At 36.2% G+C, this 24,253-nt stretch overlaps 1 protein-coding gene across 1 annotated transcript in view; it reads right to left on the reverse strand.

The window, feature by feature from the left end:
- Positions 1-24,253, reverse strand: part of LOC125649736 (mis18-binding protein 1-like) — a 71,131-nt gene that overhangs the window by 31,693 nt on the left and 15,185 nt on the right. Inside the window, exons 3-10 of the mRNA XM_056165013.1 lie at positions 17,264-17,283; positions 17,044-17,135; positions 14,165-14,295; positions 7,950-8,031; positions 3,080-3,153; positions 1,852-1,996; positions 1,288-1,364; positions 921-1,114 (exon numbers count right to left, since the gene is read on the reverse strand). Of these exons, the coding sequence (XP_056020988.1) occupies positions 921-1,114; positions 1,288-1,364; positions 1,852-1,996; positions 3,080-3,153; positions 7,950-8,031; positions 14,165-14,295; positions 17,044-17,135; positions 17,264-17,283 (815 nt within the window). The remainder of the gene's footprint in view (positions 1-920; positions 1,115-1,287; positions 1,365-1,851; positions 1,997-3,079; positions 3,154-7,949; positions 8,032-14,164; positions 14,296-17,043; positions 17,136-17,263; positions 17,284-24,253) is intronic.

Genomic DNA, 24,253 nt, shown 5'->3' on the forward strand with positions numbered 1-24,253 from the left:
ACACCCATTGTCCGATTTCACCACGACCTGGTGTACATCTTTCAAATGTAGAAGTGTGACTATTCACGGTAACAGTAAGAGACACATCTTTGTCCGCGACTGCATTATTGGGTCGAGCGGGGCAACTGTTGCTACTAATTTTCACAGACAATTACAAACTCGGGATGTAGTGTTCTTATTGATGCTGGTACTGATTGTTCAGCAAAAGATCCAACAAAAGTAGAAGCTCTATTCGCATAAGCAGTGAAGGCCCACTTAATGAGGACTTTAAAGCAAATCCTTGTGTGGAACGCTGGGTTTTCTTCCCCAGAAGCGTACTGTAAAATATATAGGATGGCCCAATGCAATACAACTTTAGCAGAGTAAATACTTGACTTGTTAGCATCCAGCATGTTTCACAGCACATTTCTATTCAGTTTAAAAATAAAACAAACAAAATGCATACATGTTTAATTTATTGTTTTCTTGAAAGATTGAATAATAAACTTGTAGGTCTTATTTACAAAATCTTTTACCATGGCGAGTAGAAATTTTGAACATGGCGACTAGAAATTTGAAAATGGTGAGCAGAAATATTTCTAGGTCACCATTTTGCGACCTGATAGCAGATGTGACTTGGAGCACTGCTTTAAGAACCCCAGTAGATGGATTGTGGTTTACATGTATGTCTTTTATATTATAAACCCAAGTAAAGATGGTTTGTGGCCTACATCTGTTATCTTATAAATCCCAGTAAAGATGGCCTGTGGCCTCTACCTCTCACCTTATAAACCCCAGTAGATGAATTGTGGTCTATGTCTTATCTTATAACCCCAGTAGAGATGGTCCATGTCTCTCACCTAATAAACCTCAGTAGAGATGGTCCATGTCTCTCATCTAATAAACCCCAGTAAGTATGGCCTGTAGCCAACATCTCTCACCTTATGAAATGTTGTCATGTCCTTTAGAAATGTTTCAGCAAACTCAGTCCTGTGTTTTAGGATATATGTGTTGCTCTTCGGATCAATGCTGATTGACTGACCGGCATACCAGGCAACTACAGGTTTGACAGCTCGTCCACTTCTGGTTTTCTGCACCGAGTCAAGTTTTATCAGCTTATTTTCAGGTGTACACACTGTAACAAAGAAAACCAAAGTCAAGATTACGAGTCAATCTGTATCAGCTTACCCCATCCTTCCATTATCATACCTCCCACATATAAAAACAACCTAGACATTTACTCCTAATAGCCAGAGTACTCCTGTATCTCCTGCATGAAGCCTTGACCAGTAGCGACACAATTCTTACCCTCAATGACATTTCCACTGGAACCTGGTGACTGGAACCCTCTTCCTTGTTTATTCTTCTTTAAATGCCCCACATTCCTAAAATTAGAAGACACCTGAAATAGCTAGCTCTTCAGCTTGCTTAGAGAGTAAAACATGAGAATGACAGAAATGTAGTGTTTTGAGATGCTGCACTAAAACTGCTTTGCTTGTAATTTATTAGTGGGTTTTCCATTGAGTTATAATTTACTCATCTTCAGGTTGTTCCATTAGACTAGTCACTTGTCTATCTATAGATTGTCCCATTAGATGAAAAGTTACTTATCTTCCTACAGGTTCACCTATTTGATAATTAAGTTACTTATCTATCTACAGGTTGTCCCATTAGATAATTAAGTTACTTATCTATCTACAGGTTGTCCCATTAGATAATTAAGTTACTTATCTATCTACAGGTTGTCCCATTAGGTGATAAGTTACTTATCTATCTACAGATTGTCCCATTAGATAATTAAGTTAATTATCTATCTACAGGTTGTCCCATTAGATGATAAGTTATTAATCTATCTACAGGACTTGAACATACCTTGGTTTGAGATTTTCTTTGACTCCCACTACTTTCTTTGATTTTCTTCTTTTTTCAGAATTCTGTTGTGCATTCTCATGGTTTAGTTGGTCTTTTGTAGGTTTCACAGTCTCATCTAACAAGCTTATCTCCTCAATGTCTTCATCTGTAAAATCAGTTCAATAGTGTGGCTTAATGATTTTTATGATTCACAGGCATCCACAATCTGAGACTGCTTATCTTCATTTAAAACAAAGGTTCTAAACCAATCTGACAAACTTTATCCCTATCGTTTTATACCAATCTAACTAACTTTATTTAACACTATGGTTTTAAAAAATCCTGTAGACAGTATTACCTGACAAATCACTGAAGACATCATTACCTGATAAATCACTGTAGACAACATTACCTGACAAATCACTGTAGACAACATCACCTGACAAATCACTGTATACAACATTACCTGACAACTCAATGGAGACAGTATTACCTGACAAATCACTGTAGACAACATTACCTGACAAATCACTGTAGACAACATTACCTGACAAATCACTGTAGACAGTATTGCCTGACAAATCACTGTATACAACATTACCTGACAAATCACTGTATACAACATTACCTGACAAATCACTGTAGACAGTATTACCTGACAAATCACTGTAGACAACATTACCTGACAAATCACTGTAGACAACATTACCTGACAAATCACTGTATACAACATTACCTGACAAATCACTGTATACAACATTACCTGACAAATCACTGTAGACAGTATTACCTGACAAATCACTGTAGACATCATTACCTGACAAATCACTGTATACAACATTACCTGACAAATCACTGTAGACAGCATTACCTGATAAATCACTGTATACAACATTACCTGATAAATCACTGTAGACAGTATTACCTGACAAATCACTGTAGACATCATTACCTGATAAATCACTGTATACAACATTACCTGATAAATCACTGTAGACAGTATTACCTGACAAATCACTGTAGACAGCATTACCTGACAAATCACTGTATACAACATTACCTGACAAATCACTGTATACAACATTACCTGACAAATCACTGTATACAACATTACCTAACAAATCACTGTAGACAGTATTACCTGATAAATCACTGTAGACATCATTACCCGATAAATCACTGTAGATAGTATTACCTGATAAATCACTGTAGACAGTATTACCTGACGAATCACTGTAGATAGTATTACCTGATGAATCACTGGCGACATCATTCCTTGACAATTTTTTGGAGATAGTATTCCCAGATAGCTTAGTGTGACTTCTGTAACAATCAATATTTTGTATTAAATGATGTCAGAGAAATGTTAAGAGTATGAAAGTAAAGTGTCACTTCTGTAATACTGTCAGCTTTTGTCCCTGCCTATTGTGACATATTGAGAGTGGCATTATCAACCCATTTTAGATGAGCAATTTGAGAAAAAATTTGGTTGATCAATCATTTCTTTTTATTGTCATCCAAAAGATATGTAAAACAGTATATGCATTGAATTGCCACCCTCGTTATAATGCCAAAACAGGCTGGGACAAAGCTGATAATATCACGAGATGACAGTGTATTGAACAAGAGATTCACCTGAATCACCTTGGCCCATATGTAAAGATTTTCCCTATATATTTGTATGTAGATCTTTGATCCCCTATTGTGGGCCCAACCCACCCTTGGGGTCCGTGATTTTTACAAACTTGAAACTGCACTATGTCAGGAAGCTTTCAAGTAAATGTAAACTTTTCTGGCCCAGTGATTCTTCAGGAGAGGATTAAAGATTTTCCATATACTTGTATGTAAAATTTTGACCCTCTATTGTGGCCCCATCCTATCCCTGGGGGGTATGCTTTTAACAACTTGAATCTGCACTATGTCAGGAAGCTTTCATATGAATTTCATTTTTTTCAGGCCCAGTGGTTCTTGAGAAGATTTTTAAAGCTTTTCCCAATATACTTACAGTACAGCCAATGCGGATCCCTTATTTACCGCATCCCCGCGACAAAAAAATTAATCCTTTCCGCATTACACCATTGCAGTTTTTCATAGCGGGGCTTCGCGTGACCACGTTTATACTGTGGCAGGGTAAATTTACCTGTATATTTACAGTTGATAGCAGGTCTGAATACTGCATCTTGCCTCCGATGACAGTTACTTCCAATGGACATAATCAATTGACAAGTACAATTTAAATCTTATATGTTTGTAATTAAAATTTTTGCAGTATTTCAGAACAAATATATACATGTGTATTATCTGTATGATCAACAATGTAAAATATAATTTGCTTCAGAAATCGGGGCAGTGCAATTTAGGTTTCCTATTGTCAATGATGATCACGGGTTGCATGTGCTGGAATCTAGTGATCGGCAATCAGAAGTTTAACAAGAGGCCCATGGGCCACATCGCTCACCTGAGTCACCTTGGTCCATATCAGAAGATTTTCCATATCTATTTGCATGTAAAACCGTAGTCCCTATTATGGCCCCAAACCTACCCCTGGAGGCCATGGTTTTTGCAAACTTGAATCTACACTATGTCAGAAAGCTTTCATGTAAATGTGAACTTCTTTGGCCCAGTGGTTCTTGAGAAGATTTTTAAAGATTATCCCTATATATTTGTATGTAAAACTTTGATTCCCTATTGTGGCCCCATCCTACCCCAGGGGGCCATGATTTTAACAAACCTGAATCTGCACTATATCAGAAAGCTTTCATATAAATCTCAGCTTTTCTGGCTCAGTGGTTCTGGGAAGAAGATTTTTAAAGATTTTTCCTATATATTTGTATGTAAAACTTTGACCCCCTATTGTGGCCCCATCTGACCCCCGGGGGCCATGATCTTAACAATTTAGAATCTGCACTATATCAGGAAGCTTTCATATAAATCTCAGCTTTTCTGGCTCAGTGGTTCTTGAGAAGAAGATTTTAAAAGATTTTTCCTATAAATTTGTATGTAAAACTTTGATGCCCCCCTTGAGGCCCCATCCAATCCCCGGGGTCCTTGATTTTAACAAACTTGAATCTGCACTATATCAACCCCCCCCCCCCCCCCAAAAACCAAACCAAAAAAACAAAAAACTTTGACCCCCTATTGTGGCCCCATCCGATCCCCGGGGGCCATGATTTTAACAATTTAGAATCTGTACTATATCAGGAAGCTTTCATATAAATCTCAGCTTTTCTGGCTCAGTGGTTCTTGAGAAGAAGATTTTTAAAGATTTTTCCTATATATTTGTATGTAAAACTTTGATCCCCTATTGTGGCCCCATCCTACCCCAGGGGGCCATGATTTTAACAATTTAGAATCTGCATTATATAAGGAAGCTTTCATATAAATCTCAGCTTTTCTGGCTCAGTGGTTCTTGAGAAGAAGATTTTTAAAGATTTTCCCTATATATTTGTATGTAAAACTTTGATTCCCTATTGTGGCCCCATCCTACCCCAGGGGGCCATGATTTTAACAAACCTGAATCTGCACTATATCAGAAAGCTTTCATATAAATCTCAGCTTTTCTGGCTCAGTGGTTCTGGGAAGAAGATTTTTAAAGATTTTTCCTATATATTTGTATGTAAAACTTTGACCCCCTATTGTGGCCCCATCCAACCCCCGGGGGCCATGATCTTAACAATTTAGAATCTGCACTATATCAGGAAGCTTTCATATAAATCTCAGCTTTTCTGGCTCAGTGGTTCTTGAGAAGAAGATTTTTCCTATAAATTTGTATGTAAAACTTTGATGCCCCCCTTGAGGCCCCATCCAATCCCCGGGGTCCATGATTTTAACAAACTTGAATCTGCACTATATCAAAACAAAAAAAAAAAACCCAAAAAAAAACAACAAACAAACAAAAAAACAAAAAAACTTTGACCCCCTATTGTGGCCCCATCCGACCCCATGATTATAACAATTTAGAATCTGTATTATATCAGGAAGCTTTCATATAAATCTCAGCTTTTCTGGTTCAGTGGTTCTTGGGAAGAAGATTTTTAAAGATTTTTCCTATATATTTGTATGTAAAACTTTGATCCCCTATTGTGGCCCCATCCGACCCCCGGGGGCCATGATTTTAACAATTTAGAATCTGCACTACCTAATAAAGCTTATCTATAAATTTCATCTTTTCTGGCCCAGTGGTTCTTGAGAAGAAGATTTTTTAATGACCCTACCCTATTTTTACCTTTTCTTGATTATCTCCCCTTGGAAGGTGGCCTGGCCCTTTATTTTAACAATTTAGAATTCCCTTTACCTAAGGATGTTTTGTGCCAACTTTGGTTGAAATTGGCCCAGTGGTTGTTGAGAAGAAGTTGAAAATGTTAAAAGTTTACAGACGGACGGACGCCAGAATACAGGTGGTCAGAAAAGCTCACTTGAGCTTTCAGCTCAGGTGAGCTAAAAAGCTATAGGTATGAAAATCTTTTTGATAGAAATTAATTTGAAACTAGAGTCTAGAAAACATCTTCCTGTCAGACCACGACTTACAGTGTAGTTTTCCTGTCAGATCACGACTTACAGTGTAGTTTTCTAGTCAGCTGAGATCAAACATGCAAATTGCAAGTGCATGGATGTGTGTCTTTCATTTGCATAAAAACCTGTGTCTCATATTACAGTATTTGATGAATGTGTTAAGGAAACTCTATACTTGCATTTTTATTTGATACACATTAAAAAAGTGTATTTAATTCCATTAGAGTTAAAACTAATAAATTATCAAATAAAATATATAGGTCATCACCCTTTTAAAGCTGCGAGACATCCATAAACAGAATCATATACATGTATCACCGTCAGAAAATTGCAATTTTCCTTAAACAGATTATGACGACATAATAGAATTCATAACAATTTCATGAAACTGTATCTTCACAAAAACAATGTCTGTAAAAAATAAAGGAAACTTATCGCATAATAGACTTGATAAGAAATCAACAAAGACAGTTATTGCCCTTGGACTCAATATTTTGAAACACGATTTTGTGCGTTTATCTAACCCACATGTTAATGATAGAGCGTGTGTCATTCAAAACACCATCCCTCCAATCGGGTGTGTTAGTTCATAATTGGACGTGAACTTTAGCCATAAAGTTGGAAGGCTTCACTAATCACCCAAGCTGTTGAACCATTTATTGCGAACTGGGTCTACTCGGAAAAGGCGAGCGTGGATTAGCGGTCATTAATTATAATTGATGTAGCTGCAGGTGTGAATATGTGACTTAACGACGCCAGGTATGGTAAGCAGAGCAGAAAATCGACTGCACTTCGAGATAAACAAGGTGAATTTAGGGTACGGGACCTTGGAAATACTTGGACATAAGCGGAGTATTCGAGATTACCGTGTTCAAAATATCAGAAGTTTTTTTTAAAATCATTTATATAGGGAAAACGGCCGGGACCAGCAGTCGACTTTGACTCAAGCAGGGTATTCGAGATACAGATATTTTACTGTATGTGTGTGTATGTATATATATATATATATATATATAAATAAAGCACAGAAAATTTCACTTTATTTGGATACCCACTTCCGCCCCTACCCGGGGTTGAACTCACGAAATCTCCTAGCAGCGTGTAACCAACGCGCTAGACCGCTCGACCATCTAGACTTGCCTATATATATATATATGTATATGTATATATGTGTATATATATATATGCATGTAAAACTTCCAATTCCCTATTGTGGCCCCATCCTACCCCCAGGGGTCATGATTCTAACAAACTTGAATCAGAAAGCTTTCATGTAAATTTCAGCTCTTCTGGCCCAGTAGCTGTTGAGAAGAAATTTTTTAAAAACGACCCTACCATATTTTTGCATTTTGTGATTATCTCCCCTTTGAAAAGGGCATGGTCCTTCCTTTGAATGATTTTAATGCCCTTTACCAAAAGATGCTTTTTGCCGGACAGACAACGAACAACAGGCGATTAGAAAAGCTCACTTGAGCTAAAAATGCCAAGGACACTACTGTACTCTGCAATTATATTACACGTTTATTATCAAGTGATCTACACAGGTAATTATGCAAATTGTGATATACCTCTAAGGGTAATTATGTATAGAGATGATGAATATTTACCTTGAGAAGAACTGATCAATTAGTTCCCTCCAGTGAATGGGAAATCCATCGATGAACTCACTCACAGTCTGCTCATCAAATCCTACAACAACAATCAACATCACATCATAACCTACAAAACCAATCAACATCACACCCTACAACACCAATCAACATCACATCCTACAACACCAATCAACATCACACCCTACAACACCAATCAACATCACATCACACCCTACAACACCAACCAACATCACACCCTACAACACCAACCAACATCACACTCTACAACACCAACCAACATCACACTCTACAACACCAACCAACATCACACCCTACATCACCAATCAACATCACATCATAAACTACAACACCAATCAACATCACATCATAAACTACAACACCAATCAACATCACATCATAACCTACAACACCAATCAACATCACATCACACCCTACAACACCAAACCCTACAACACCAACCAATATCACACCCTACAACACCAACCAACATCACACCCTACAACACCAATCAACATCATATCATAACCTACAACACCAATCAACATCACATCACACCCTACAACACCAATCAACATTACATCAAACTCTAAAATGTGACAATAAACCCTACAACACCCCATCAAAATCACAGTACTCCATATAACACTAACTAACATCACACCTTATAACACCGATCAACATCACATCACAGCACGATAGTACTCCAAATAACGCTAACCAACGTACATCAGTATTCACCTAGGTTTGTCGGACATGTCCAGTAAAAATTGTGTGGTCTGGTATAAAACAGCAAAGACCAAATGTAGAAGCTGGATTCTACAATTAATATCTTATAACAAGATGTGTTTGTGAAACACAAATGCCCCCGATAATGGCTAATTCTGAAGATGGCCAAGGTCACAAGGGCAAATATCTTGGTACCAGTAGAAAGATCTTGTCAAAAGAAATGCTCATGTATAATATGAAAGCTCTAATATTTACCATTTAGAAGTTATGAACAATGTAAAAAAACAATTAAAAGTAGGTCAAATGTCAAGGTCAAAAGGTTCAATACCAATGGAAAGGTCTTGTAACAAGGAATACTCAATATTTCCTCAATACTGAAATATCAAAGCTCTATCTCTTACTGTTCAAAAGTTATTAGCAAGGTTAAAGTTTTCAAAAAGTAGGTCAAACTCAAAGGTCAAGGTCATAGGGTCAAAAATGTTGGTACCCACGGAAAGGTCTTGTCACAAGGAATACTCATGTGAAATATCAAAGCTCTATCTCTTATTGTTCAAAAAGTTATTAGCAAGGTTAAAGTTTTAAACAAGAGATGTTTGTAAAACACATATGCCCCCCATGGTGCAAAATTGAAAAGGGTTATACACACACACATCATTTAATTGAGAGTAGTATCATCAATTCAAAATATTGAGCAGACAATATCTTCCTATGTCAAGAGTGGATTGACCATGTGACCTAAAAATCAATAGGGGTCATCAACTCCTGAAGATGTACCAGTGTACCAAGTTTGATGTCTGTCAAGCAAAGGGTTCTCAAGATATTGAGCGGACAGTATATTCCTATGTACAGTTTAACCCTTGACCTTTGACCACGCGACCTCAAAATCAATAGGTGTCATCTTCTCCTGAAGATGTACCAGTGTACCAAGTTTAATGTCTGTCAAGCAAAGGGTTCTCAAGATATGGAGCAGACAGTATATTCCAATGTCCAGTTTGACCCTTGACCTTTAACCATGTGACCTCAAAATCAATAGGGGTCATCCTCTCTTGAAGATGTACCAGTGTATCAAGTTTGATGTCTGTCAAGCAAAGGGTTCTCGAGATATTTAACGGACAATATATTCCTATGTCCAGTTTGACCCTTGACCTTTGACCATGTGACCTCGAAATCAATGGGGGTCATCTTCTTCTGAAGATGTACTGGCGTACCAAGTTTGATGTCTGTCAAGCAAAGGGTTCTCTAGACATTGAATGGTCAGTATATTCCTATGCCCAGTTTGACCCTTGACCTTTGACCATATTACCTCAAAATCAATAGGGGTCATCTACTCCTTAGGATGTACCAGTGTGCCAAGTTTGATGTCTTTCAAGCAAAGGGTTCTCAAGATATTGAGCGGACATTATATTCCTATGTCCAGAGTAGATTGACCCTTGGACCTGAAAAACAATAGGGATCCTCTTCTACTCATAACTAACCCACATATGAAATATCATTATCATCAAGTGAATGGTTCTCAAGATATTGAGCGGACAACACATGGTCTACAGACCGACCGACAGGTGCAAAACAATATGCCCCCTCTTTTTCAAAGGGGGGCATAAAAAGTAGGTCAAACTCCAAGGTCAAGGTCACGGGGTCAAAAATGTTGGTACCCACGGAAAGGTATTGTCACAAGGAATACTCATGTGAAATATCCAAGCTCTATCACTTATTGTTCAAAAGTTATTAGCAAGGTTAAAGTTTCAGACAGAATGACAGAATTACAGAATGACAGACTGGACAAAAACAATATGCCCCCTGATCTTCGATCTCAGGGGCATAAAACGCATCTGAATGATCTGGACTAAATCAGCCATGTTAAGTTCAAAATTACACGAAATGATAAATTCAAAATTGTACAGATTTCCAATAAATTCAGTTGAACAGTTAATTCACTCCAATAAAAGTCCATTGTTGTGATTGCATAGTTTGTTAATTTCCTACTGCTGGACTTTGATATACTTTGCAGATCTCTGACGAAAGTGTTCTACACTGTCGTAAATAGGTCAAACACATCATGTGTTTCGTTCACTAAGAAACCAAACATGAATGTCATTGCTAATTCACATCTTTTAAATTTGATCTTCTTTCAAATGAATTGAAAATAAACAAAACAAGAGGTACTGTGAGCAATGCTCACTAAGAATACCCCCCGCTTACCCCAATCTCCCAAAGGGTGTTGGTAATAGGTAAAACTTCAGTATTATGATTCAAAAGGTATCTAGGAACACAGTATCTCCATGCGATGAAAAAAGCCATTAAAGAATTTAAATGGAAACCATATTGCTACTTCGATGTCCAGTGCGTGTGACCTTTGACCCTAAAATCAATAGGGAACATCTTCATCCCATGGGTAGTCCATATGTATGATATGGTGACTGTAGGTGGAAAGGATAACGCTTTAGAGCCCGGAAACCATATTGCTACTTCAATGTCCAGTGCGCTTGACCTTTGACCCCAAAATCGATAGGGAACATCTTCATCCCATGGTTAGTCCATATGTAAGATATGGTGACTGTAGGTGGAAAGGATAACGCTTTAGAGCCCGGAAACCATATTGCTACTTCGATGTCCAGTGTGCTTGACCTTTGACCTTTTGACCCCAAAATCAATAGGGAACATCTTCATCCCATGGTTAGTCCATATGTAAGATATGGTGACTGTAGGTGGAAAGGATAACGCTTTAGAGCCCGGAAACCATATTGCTACTTCGATGTCCAGTGTGCTTGACCTTTGACCTTTTGACCCCAAAATCAATAGGGAACATCTTCATCCCATGGGTAGTCCATATGTATGATATGGTCACTGTAGGTGGAAAGGATAACGCTTTAGAGCCCGGAAACCATATTGCTACTTCGATGTCCAGTGCACTTGACCTTTGACCTTTAGACCCCAAAATCGATAAGGAACATTTTCATCTCATGGGTAGTCCATATATATGATATGGTGACAGTAGGTGGAAAGGATAATGCTTTAGAGCCCGGAAACCATTGCGTCTACAGACGGACAACCCGATTCCAGTATACCCCCCCCGGGGGGGGGGGGGGGGGGGGGGGGGGGGGGTATAATAATAGTTGTCTTTAAGATATTTTGTTACCGTAGGCTGTGTAGACATCATAATTATGAGGATAAAAAGGTCGAACTGCGAGAAAACATCCGCTATCAAATTATATGACTTTGGACACGTTTTTAAAATCTTAGTTTTTCAAATGTTATGTTGGAATAATTCATGAAGACTTTATGATCATTTTAATTGTAAGTTAACAGTGTCACCAAATGTTATCAGCCGAATTTTCTCTAATCTTTACTGATCCCAAAGACAATGTACAGTGTACATATGATTAAAAAATTAGAAATGATGAAATATTTAAAGGTCTACAACAACAATCACATTATGGACTTTGTGAAAATACTTCTCAGTACCATACTTTTATAGATGTAATGAACCAATTTATGATATTTTGTACAGATTTTGTACCACATTTTGCAAACTTGTGTACAGGTTTTTCACTGGTGTGGATGAACACTTCCAGTGATTTTTTACCCTTAAATTTCAGTGTCTCCTTATTGACTATAAGCTCTAAAAGTTTCATGTTTCTATCCAAGTGTTCTACACAAAAGACAGGTGGACAAAAAAAGTGGTGCGGACGGACAGACAGTGTTATTACTATAGGGCTTCCCGCATTTCATGCGGGGCCTCAATCAACATCAAACCCTACAATATCAATCCACATAACATCAAACCCTACAATGTCACTTAAATGTTACTACACCAATCACCAACATTTCCAACCTTGTAATATTCTCTGCGTACTGAGAACTTTATAGGGTATCTATTGACATTCCTAATCTTCTCCGTGTACTGAGAAATTTCCTGTTTTGAATATCTTAGCTAAATTCTGATGTTCAGCAAGAGTATAAAACAAGATGTGTTCTTCAAACTTCATTGCCTTCAAAAGTGCATACACTGATGAAAGGCTTTAAATAATAGGTGTATCAACATTAAAACATCAAAACATGACTATTTTGGACTCATCCTAAAGTCATAACCCTGGGTTTTGAGTTTTACATTATGACCCCTGGGTCGAGGCCTCTGCTGGTGGATGTAAGTCCCCGAGGGTCTCTACAGCCCAGTAGCTAAGTACTTCGTTACTAGCTTGAAAATACGGATGTATATTTAATTGCTGTTATAAAATTTAGAAATTCATTTCAAAATTAAGAATTCTCTCCCTCATGCATAGCTTTTATCCTTAGACGAATTTGACTCCACTTTTTTTGGCACTCTGTTTTTGGCTATAATAGCTCTAAAACTTCATTGTTATTTCGGATTTCAAACATTTCGGTTGAGCATCACTGAAGAGACATTATTTGTCGAAATGCGCATCTGGTGCATCAAAATTGGTACCGAATAAGTTTTACATTGAAATTCATCAGTTTTTGTACATCATTTTCTGCTATTCATAAGTATGTATTTAGATTTTATACAGTATCAGCAAACTTACACATAAATACTATATACTAAGTTTGGCCCCACCCTGGATCATGAAATTTACAATTTTGGTAGAGGTCTTCCTCCTCTCCATCACCATGCATTTAGTTTTTCTTACACGTGTGCGGTTCTTGAGAAGAAGATTTTTGAAACTGGTCAATTTTGGGCAGTTTTTGCCCCGCCCCTAAAGGCCCCAGGGGTGCTGGAGACCTGAAATTTACAATTTATGTTCCCCTTGTCCCAAAGATACTTCATACCAAATATGAAAAGAATCGGACTGGTAGTTATCAAGAAGAAGTTAAAAATGTTCAATTGTTAACGCACGGCGGACGACGCATGACGACAACCGATTGCAATAGGTCACCTGGGTTTACTTAGGTGACCTAAAAATGTCTATTGTTTACAATTTAATAACTGACCATTTTGGTCCCACCCCGATACCAAAACCCCTACCCCTGGGATCATCAAATTTACAAGTTTGATAAAGTACTACCTGCTCTTTCTAAATATTTATTTAGTTTCAATATATTATTAACAGCACTAAAGAAGATGTTATTTAAGTGTTTTACACATGAACACTATATACCAAGTTTGGTCCCGCCCTGGGGTCAGAACCCCTACACTGGTGATCATGAAATTTACAATTTTGGTAGAGGCCTTCCTGCTCTCCATTACCATGCATATAGATTTTCTAACACATGTGCAGTTCTTGAGATTTTTGAAAATTGGTCAATTTTGGGCAGTTTTTGTCCCGTCCCTAAGGCCCCAGGGGTGCTGGAGACCTGAAATTAACAATTTATGTCCCCCTTGTCCCAAAGATGCTTCATACCAAATTTGAAAAGAATTGGACAGGTAGTTATCAAGAAGAAGTTAAAAATGTTCAATTGTTAACACACGACGGACAACAACCGATTCTAAAAAATTTTAACTAGCAAATTGTATAGCATATTCTAACCTCCAGTTAGGGCATCATTTATTTCCATGTCTCCCATCAGACGGTAGACTTTCCCACTGACAGTCTGCACCAAGTGTGACTCAAGCCTCTCCGAGATCAGACTGGAATGCCAGTAGGTGTCATCTCCTTCCCTACAACCAAGAAAAAACATTTGAATGACCTTGATCCAATGGAGATTGCCTATAATCAATTCTATATCCAACAGAGATCATTAGGTTGTCTATAATCAATTCTACATCCAACAGAGATCGTTAGATTGTCTATAATCAGTTTTATATCCAACAGAGATCATTAGATTGCCTATAATCAATTCTATATCCAACAGAGATCATTAGATTGCCTATAATCAATTCTATATCCAACAGAGAGCATTAGATTGTCAATAATCAGTTTCATATCCAACAGAGAGCATTAGATTGCCTATAATCAATTCTATATCCAACAGAGAGCATTAGATTGTCAATAATCAGTTTTATATCCAACAGAGAGCATTAGATTGCCTATAATCAATTCTATATCCAACAGAGATCATTAGATTGCCTATAATCAATTCTATATCCAACAGAGAGCATTAGGTTGTCTATAATCAATTCTACATCCAACAGAGATCATTAGATTGTCTATAATCAGTTTTATATTCAACAGAGAGCATTAGGTTGTCTATAATCAATTCTACATCCAACAGAGATCGTTAGATTGTCTATAATCAACTCTATATCCAACAGAGATCATTAGATTGCCTATAATCAATTCTATATCCAACAGAGATCAATAGATTGTCTATAATCAATTCTATATCCAACAGAGATCATTAGATTGTCTATAATCAATTCTATATCCAACAGAGAGCATTAGATTGTCTATAATCAATTCTATATCCAACAGAGATCGTTAGATTGTCTATAATCAACTCTATATCCAACAGAGATCATTAGATTGTCTATAATCAATTCTATATCCAACAGAGATCGTTAGATTGTCTATAATCAACTCTATATCCAACAGAGATCATTAGATTGCCTATAATCAATTCTATATCCAACAGAGATCAATAGATTGTCTATAATCAATTCTATATCCAACAGAGATCATTAGATTGTCTATAATCAATTCTATATCCAACAGAGAGCATTAGATTGTCTATAATCAATTCTATATCCAACAGAGATCGTTAGATTGTCTATAATCAATTCTATATCCAACAGAGATCATTAGATTGTCTATAATCAATTCTATATCCAACAGAGATCATTAGATTGTCTATAATCAATTCTATATCCAACAGAGATCATTAGATTGTCTATAATCAATTCTATATCCAACAGAGAGCATTAGGTTGTCTATAATCAATTCTATATCCAACAGAGATCAATAGATTGTCTATAATCAATTCTACATCCAACAGAGATCAATAGCCTATAATCAATTCTATATCCAACAGAGAGCATTAGATTGTCTATAATCAATTCTATCTCCAACAGAGATCATTAGGTTGTCTATAATCAATTCTACATCCAACAGAGATCATTAGATTGCCTTTAATCAATTTGACTATGGTTGTATATTTTCCTGACAGAAGGGCAAGATCAAGTGTTTCTTCCCAGAATCCTCTTTGTTGACAATAAACAAAACACAAGTGTAGTTACTAGATATCAGATGAATACCTACATTGCATATACAATGTAACTCATAAAACAATGCTGATAAACTGAGGTTTTTTCCTTCATTAAAAAAATCTATTTTTGGAAGAAATGATTACATTTCCCCATTTAGAACTTATGGATAAAAGTAAAGAGATCAGAAATCGGTAATTTTATATTCCATTTTGAAATTCTATATCAGATCTCAATAAAATAAAGTTTCTTTCATTCTCCAATGGGAGATGAGTTGCAAGTAGGGCTGGGACAATTCAGGGTTAGCTCGATTCGGTTCGGTTTCGATTCAGAACAGCACGATTCGGTTATTTTCGATTCGGTTCTTGTTAGGTCCAATTTATCTAATGACGTACAGCACAAAAATTAACTATTTTAATGAGTAGCATGTTTGATTTAATTTTATTCAAGTTGTATAACTATATGTTGTCATTTGTAAATGTCATATCTATTTATAACGGCATTGTATAACTTTGATAGAAAAAAGAAAATATTGACAGCCTATTAAAATTTGTTATATTAATGTGCTGCATGATTTTTGGATTATTAAACAAATCTATAGTCAATCTAAAATCTATATGATATTGTTTTCATTAATATGTAAAAATTCAACAATTCTATCAATTGAGAGTCTGAAAATCTCTCCTTTATTGATTTACTTTCTGATATTAACTGGCAAAACATTTAATCTGTGTCATTACCTATGATGTGGATTTCACTCCACCACTGACAGAAATGCTATATGTCATGTAAAGATAAATTGCAATGATCTTACGGACCATACTCTGAGTTGGTATATTAGTGGTGAAAATGCTAAATCTCAACACAGTAGTGATTTAAGTCTCTGTTGCATAAAAATCCACATGTTCTACACGTCACTCGGATGCCATATTTATTGTTTTGGTATATTTGTCTAAACCGAACCAAAATCCGGAATTTGTAATCGGTGCATCAAATTGAATGGTATGAATCGCAGTGCATAGAAATTTTCGGTGCACCGCACAGCCTTAGTTGCAAGAGTCGTAATATTCAAGAAAATCATAAAATGAAAATCGGTGGAGAGCCATCTTGAATTAGACACTGACTAAACAAGCCTGACTACTTCACCTTGTAAAAATCAGAGAAATGTGGCTTAAATCTTGTATATGCAGTAAAACCAACCAAGTGAAGCCTTGGAGTTTGAAATTTTGAGAGGCCTACTTGAGTTTAAATTATTGAAACACTTACTCAAGTTTTCCCTCCACACATGGTCCTGAATCATCTGGTAAAACTTTGATGATCCAAGAGTAAATATTCTTTGCCTCCAGTACAGATGCCATCTGAAATCAGAATTGGTTTCTCAGAAACATCTCCAAGAGAAGACTTTCGAAAAAAAATCTTTATGATTAAAAATGAAGAAATGTATAAAATCTGACATGCCAGGTCATCTATTTTATAAATTTCTTACCTCCTTGCCTGTCAAACTACCTGTAATACATAAGTATAAAGCATTATTTACTGAGGGACATGAGAAATTGAGGCATACAAAGTTTAATGTTACTCTATCGCACTCAGCCGGTAATCATACAGAGTTTTATGTTACTCTATAGCACTGTATAATCATACAAAGTTTTATGTTACTCAATCACACAGTGTAATCATACAGAGTTTTATGTTACTCTATCGCACTGTGTAATCGTACAGAGTTTTATGTTACTCTATCACACTGTGTAATCATACAGAGTTTTATGTTACTCAGAGTTTTATGTTACTCTATCACACTGTGTAATCATACAGAGTTACTCTATCACACTGTATAATCATACAGAGTTTTATGTTACTCTATCACACTGTGTAATCATACAGAGTTTTATGTTACTCTATCGCACTGTGTAATCATACAAAGTTTTATGTTACTCTATCACACTGTGTAATCATACAGAGTTTTATGTTACTCTATCACACTGTGTAATCATACAGAGTTTTATGTTACTCAATGACACTGTGTAATCATACAGAGTTTTATGTTACTCTATCACACTGTGTAATCATACAGAGTTTTATGTTACTCTATCACACTGTGTAATCATACAGAGTTTTATGTTACTCTATCACACTGTGTAATCATACAAAGTTTTATGTTACTCAATCACACAGTGTAATCATACAGAGTTTTATGTTACTCTATCGCACTGTGTAATCATACAGAGTTTTATGTTACTCAATCACACAGTGTAATCATACAGAGTTTTATGTTACTCTATCGCACTGTGTAATCATACAGAGTTTTATGTTACTCTATGACACTGTATAATCATACAGAGTTTTATGTTACTCTATCACACTGTGTAATCATACATAGTTTTATGTTACTCTATCACACTGTGTAATCATACAGGGTTTTATGTTACTCTATCACACTGTGTAATCATACAGAGTTTTATGTTACTCTATCACACTGTGTAATCATACAGAGTTTTATGTTACTCAATGACACTGTGTAATCGTACAGAGTTTTATGTTACTCTATCACACTGTGTAATCATACAGGGTTTTATGTTACTCTATCACACTGTGTAATCATACAGAGTTTTATGTTACTCTATCACACTGTGTAATCATACAGAGTTTTATGTTACTCTATCACACTGTGTAATCATACAGAGTTTTATGTTACTCTATCGCACTGTGTAATCATACAGAGTTTTATGTTACTTTATCACACTGTGTAATCATACAGAGTTTTATGTTACTCTATCACACTGTGTAATCATACATAGTTTTATGTTACTCTATCACACTGTGTAATCATACAGGGTTTTATGTTACTCAGAGTTTTATGTTACTCTATCATACTGTGTAATCATACAGAGTTTTATGTTACTCTATCACACTGTGTAATCATACAGAGTTTTATGTTACTCTATCACACTGTGTAATCATACAGAGTTTTATGTTACGCTATCACACTGTGTAATCATACAGAGTTTTATGTTACTCTATCGCAGACCTAGAGTTTCAACATGAAAGAGAGGTGTACAAATATGTAGCATTGTTTGATTTTATTTTAGATTAGGGGGAGCTATGACAAAATATATACCAAGCCTACCTCTTAAAATTTTGGGTCTAGTATAAAGCTGTCGTCTAAAGGTATGTGTGGGTGGGTGGGGGTTGCTTTGTTCCTGGGGGAGCCAGAAACCCAAGATGTAATATAAAGAGAGCTTTTAAGTTTTCAGGATTGCTGACACATTTAGAAATGATAGGATAACTTGAGTTCGTCTGATTACATTGAGTGCGCTGTGGTACGCTTATGATATACAGTAATCTTTTCTTTTATGGCAATTTTCTGGGTCCCTTTACGCATTCCTCAGCTTCTCATTCGCAGTTAACATTTAACTAATTAAATTAAAAGTCAAAACGAGTAGTGCATTGCAAAAATATTGAACAAATGTAGAGAGAATATAAGAGTTGCTAAAGAGTTTACAATACTCTATTAATAAACATAATTTTCAGTTTTGGTGTTTTTACTGAAGTAGTCTATATACATGCATTTGTTTTGGTCCAATTTTTGTAGTTGGAGACGACCCCTTTAAATTGTAAAAGTCAGCCGTCGATTGTAAAAGTAAACCTCTTCGTAAAACTCCAACATGAAACATTAAACGTTTGATTTTGCCCTTTATGGGTTTTTTCTCTCCAATTGTTGATGTGCCAATACCCACTATTGTTGAGTACCCAAATGTTACATTATTACCAATATTTATAAAACGTCCAACATTTCATAATAGTGTGATTTCTTTCCTAATCGAAATTATTGTCATAATGCTAGTGAATTATCCATGATATTTACCAAATATTACAGAAACATGATTACCATAAATCATAAAAGTAGGCCTATAAGAAAGGTATAGGTTTGCACAAATGCTTTCATTATAATCAAATGAAAATTTGAACATCTTTCTATCATCGTAAAATGAAGTTAGATGAATGAACAGTTTACTTCAAAGCTATGGCATGAAAAACTTTAACTTGCTTTGTGATTTGATGATTATCCTCAGTGAAACAATATAATTTTTATATCCTTATTCTTGTCGGGCATACAAAGCTTAAGAAATAGACAAATTCAAAAAGAAAAACAAGAGCAGTAAAGGAAGAAAAAAATAAGATCCCAAGTTAAATGCATTATATACATCTTACACAGTTTATCATTTCTTATTGCAAAAATTTAACTCTAATGTTGATTAATAATTGACCCGTTGTTGGTAAATTAAGAAAAAAAATCACTTATATTCGGCCTCCTATATATAGAAAAAATAATCATAAAAAATCAGTTTGCTAAATTGATGCCAAATACCGCAGTCAGAAATGTTCTATGTTACCTGTCCCAACACCCTACATGGAATTTTCTAAAAAAAAAAATTCTATCCCACAAATGCAACTAAATCTATGTGTTTTTCACATGTGTGTAAACAGCCCGAGTGCATCCCAGGAAGTAGCTTCAGTTAACATTAACATCGAATAGTTCCTTAGTAAACTACAAATTACACAGAATTTCCTAAACGGGATACAAAAATTGAGAGAAAAGAATAAAAGGAAATGAGAAAATTGTGCATATAAAAAATATTCTTTTAAATATATGAAACTACAAGAGGCTCATGGGCCATATCGCTCACCTGAGTCACCTTGGCCCATATCTGAAGACTTTCCATATATATTTGCATGTAAAACTTTAGTCCCTATTATGGCCCCAACTACCCCTGGAGGCCACGGTTTTTGCAAACTTGGATCTACACTATGTCAGAAAGTTTTCATGTAAATGTCAACTTCTTTGGCCCAATGGTTCTTGAGAAGAAGATTTTTAAAGATTTTCCCTATATTTGTATGTAAAACTTTGACACCCCCCCCCCCCCCCCCCCCCCACTTGTGGCCCCATCCTACCCCTGGGGGCCATGATTTGAACAAATTTGAACTGAGTCAGTGGTTATTGAGAAGATTTTAACTATATATTTGTATGTAAAACTTTGATCTCCCTTGTGGCCCCATCCTACCCCCGGGGGCCATGATTTGAACAAACTTGAATCTGCACTGTCAGAAAGTTTTCATGTAAAAATCAGCTTTTCTGGCTTAGTGATTCTTGAGAAGAAGATTTTTCCTATATATTTGTATGTAAAACTTTGATCCCCCTTTGTGGCCCCATCCTACCTCTGGGGGCCATGATTTGAACAAACTTGAATCTGCACTATGTCAAAAAGTTTTCATGTAAAAATCAGCTTTTCTGGCTCAGTGGTTTTCGAGAAGATTTTTCCTATATATATATTTGTATGTAAAACTTTGATCCCCTATTGTGGCCCCATCCAACCCCCGAGGCGCATGATTTGAAGAAACTTGAATCTGCATTATGTCAGGAAGCTTTCATGTAAATCTCAGCTTTTCTGGCTCAGTGGTTCTTGAGAAGAAGATTTTTAAACTTTTTCCCTATATATTTGTATGTAAAACTTTGATCCCCCCTTGTGGCCCCACCCGACCCCCGGGGGCCATGATATGAACAAACTTGAATCTGCATTATGTCAGAAAGCTTCCATGTAAATTTGAACTCTTCTGGCTCAATGGTTCTTGAGAAGAAGATTTTTTAAAGATTTTTCCTATATAAACACATATAAAATATGATTTCACTTAGTGTGGCCCCACCCGACCCCTGGGGGCTATGATATGAACAAATCTGAATCTGCATTATGTCAGAAAGCTTTCATGTAAATTTGAACTCTTCTGGCTCAATGGTTCTTGAGAAGAAGATTTTTAAAGATTTTTCCTATATACACACATATAAAATATGGTTTCCCCTAGTGTGGCCCCACCCGACCCCCGGGGGCCATGATATGAACAAACTTGAATCTGCATTATGTCATGAAGCTTTCATGTAAATTTGAACTCTTCTAGCTCAATGGTTCTTGAGAAGAAGATTTTAAAAGATTTTTCCTATATAAATACATACACAATATGGTTTCCCCTATTGTGGCGCCATCCGACCCCTGGGGGCCATGATATGAACAAACTTGAATCTCCATTATGTCAGCAAACTTCCACGTAAATTTCAACTATACTGGTACAGTGGTTCATGAGAAGAAGATTTTTAAATGACCCCACCCTATTTTTACACTTTTGTGATTATCTCCCCTTTGAAGAGAACCTGGCCCTTAATTTGAACAATTTTGAATTCCCTTCAACTAAGGATGATTTGCATTAAGTTTGAATGAAATTGGCTTACTGGTTCTGGAGAAGAAGATTTTTAAAAAATTTTAGTGTATTTTTACTGATTTGCTATTATCTCCCCTTGGATAAGGGGGTTGGCCCTCATTTGAACAATTTTGAATCCCCTTCACCCAAGGATGATTTGTGCCAACATTGGTTAAAATTGGCCCTGTGGTTTTGGAGAACAAGTTGAAAATGTAAATGTTTAACAGACAGACAGACGACGGACAAAGAGCGATCGGAAAAGCTCACTTGAGCTTTCAGCTCAGGTGAGCTAAAAATACACTAAGTTCATTTCGATTTCGATTGACATGTACCACAAAGGGGAATTACACATTCTTTCAATTTTCTATTAAAGGGAAAGGCAACCCAAAAATTTTTTACATGATAAATGATAGGATTAGTTATATGATAAAGATCTGTCACACTATTCTGTTGATATACGGTCTAGATATAAGCTTCAATACTAATTTTAAAATGTTAAAAATTGAAATTCCCACAACCTATAAAGGCTGCAATGATGTGGAACTCTCTTGTATTCAAGACCACAAAAATCAATAATTTTGACCTCAAACCGTCTATTCCAGTTTTGATGAGATTCTAAGATCATCAAAGATGTGCATGTGGAAGATAATACTAATACAATGTAAATAGGTGGATGCCTTCCTGTCAAGCAGTTAATTACACTAATGCGAAGAGGAGATGTGAAAAAAGTTTTTCTCCCCCAAATTCCTGACCCAACAAAGTTATTTGAAAAGAAAATACTATGTAAACTGTGGATCTATCATTTGTGTAATGACAAGTTGAAATTTGAGACATTTACATGTATGAAGAAATGAGTACCATCTGCCTGGTTTGTGACTAGACTGAAAGTCTTCTTTTCTTAAATTCTTACGAAAGAGCGGGCTCAAATCTATACGGCTCAAAACTTAAATGTTTGTGACTTGTCATGTTTTCAGTGCTGCTGATGAAATAAACCAGAACCGATGGTGTGATGTATTAAATTAAACTTCAATGGCTGCTCTCTTGGCGGCAGGTAATTTTAAATATAAGATAGATTACTAGTAATATTGATTTAATTGTTAAGCAAGGATTTTTGTTGTTAAAGACTGTCATTTACGATATCAGCAAGTAATACTTCATTCATAAAGGCAACAATGTGGTAAGGGTTGCCTTTCCCTTTAAAAGAAATTAAACTTGTTAAATATAAAAACGACATTTAAGGGAAACAGACATTATTTTAATTCCAGTACTTTCCTTTTAATGTATTTTTCACATGGGTAAAATGGTATGACAAAATTAGTAAATATCGATCAAATATGGAAGACCCATGCAACGTACACCAAGCGCAAAACATATTTTTTAAAAAATTGAAGAAAAATTAAAAGAAAGACTGTTGGCAATATATGCATAGGCAATAGCTCACATTGATTCTCTTTGTTCCAAAATTCGCATATTTTCAGCAATAATTGGTAATGAAAGGTTACAAAAACATGGTTTAGCTTAGTTCTTAATTTCACGGTTAAAACAAACACAACAAGAGGTACTGTGAGCAATGCTCACTAAGAATACCCCCCGATTACCCCAATCTCCCAAAGGGTGTTGGTAATAGGTATAAACTACCTCTTTTCTGAGTGTAAAAAACAAATGGTATGACAAACCTTGGGTATTCTCGTTTGTAGGGAGAAATGGATTATCTAGGAACACAGCATCTCCATGCGATGAAAAAAGCCGTTAAAGAATTTAAATGGAAACCATATTGCTACTTCGATGTCCAGTGCGCTTGACCTTTGACCTTTTGACCCCAAAATCGATAGGGAACATCTTCATCCCATGGGTAGTCCATATGTATGATATGGTGACGGTAGGTGGAAAGGATAACGCTTTAGAGCCCGGAAACCATATTGTTACTTCGATGTCCAGTGCGCTTGACCTTTGACCTTTTGACCCCAAAATCGAAAGGGAACATCTTCATCCCATGGGTAGTCCATATGTATGATATGGTGACGGTAGGTGGAAAGGATAACGCTTTAGAGTCCGGAAACCATATTGCTACTTCGATGTCCAGTGCGCGTGACCTTTGAACTTTTGACCCCAAAATCGATAGGGAACATCTTCATCCCATGGGTAGTCCATATGTATGATATGGTGACTGTAGGTGGAAAGGATAACGCTTTAGAGCCCGAAAACCATATTGCTACTTCAATGTCCA

This window comes from Ostrea edulis, chromosome 5 (assembly GCF_947568905.1).
Source record: "Ostrea edulis chromosome 5, xbOstEdul1.1, whole genome shotgun sequence".
In the NCBI taxonomy this organism is placed as follows: Eukaryota; Metazoa; Mollusca; class Bivalvia; order Ostreida; family Ostreidae; genus Ostrea; species Ostrea edulis.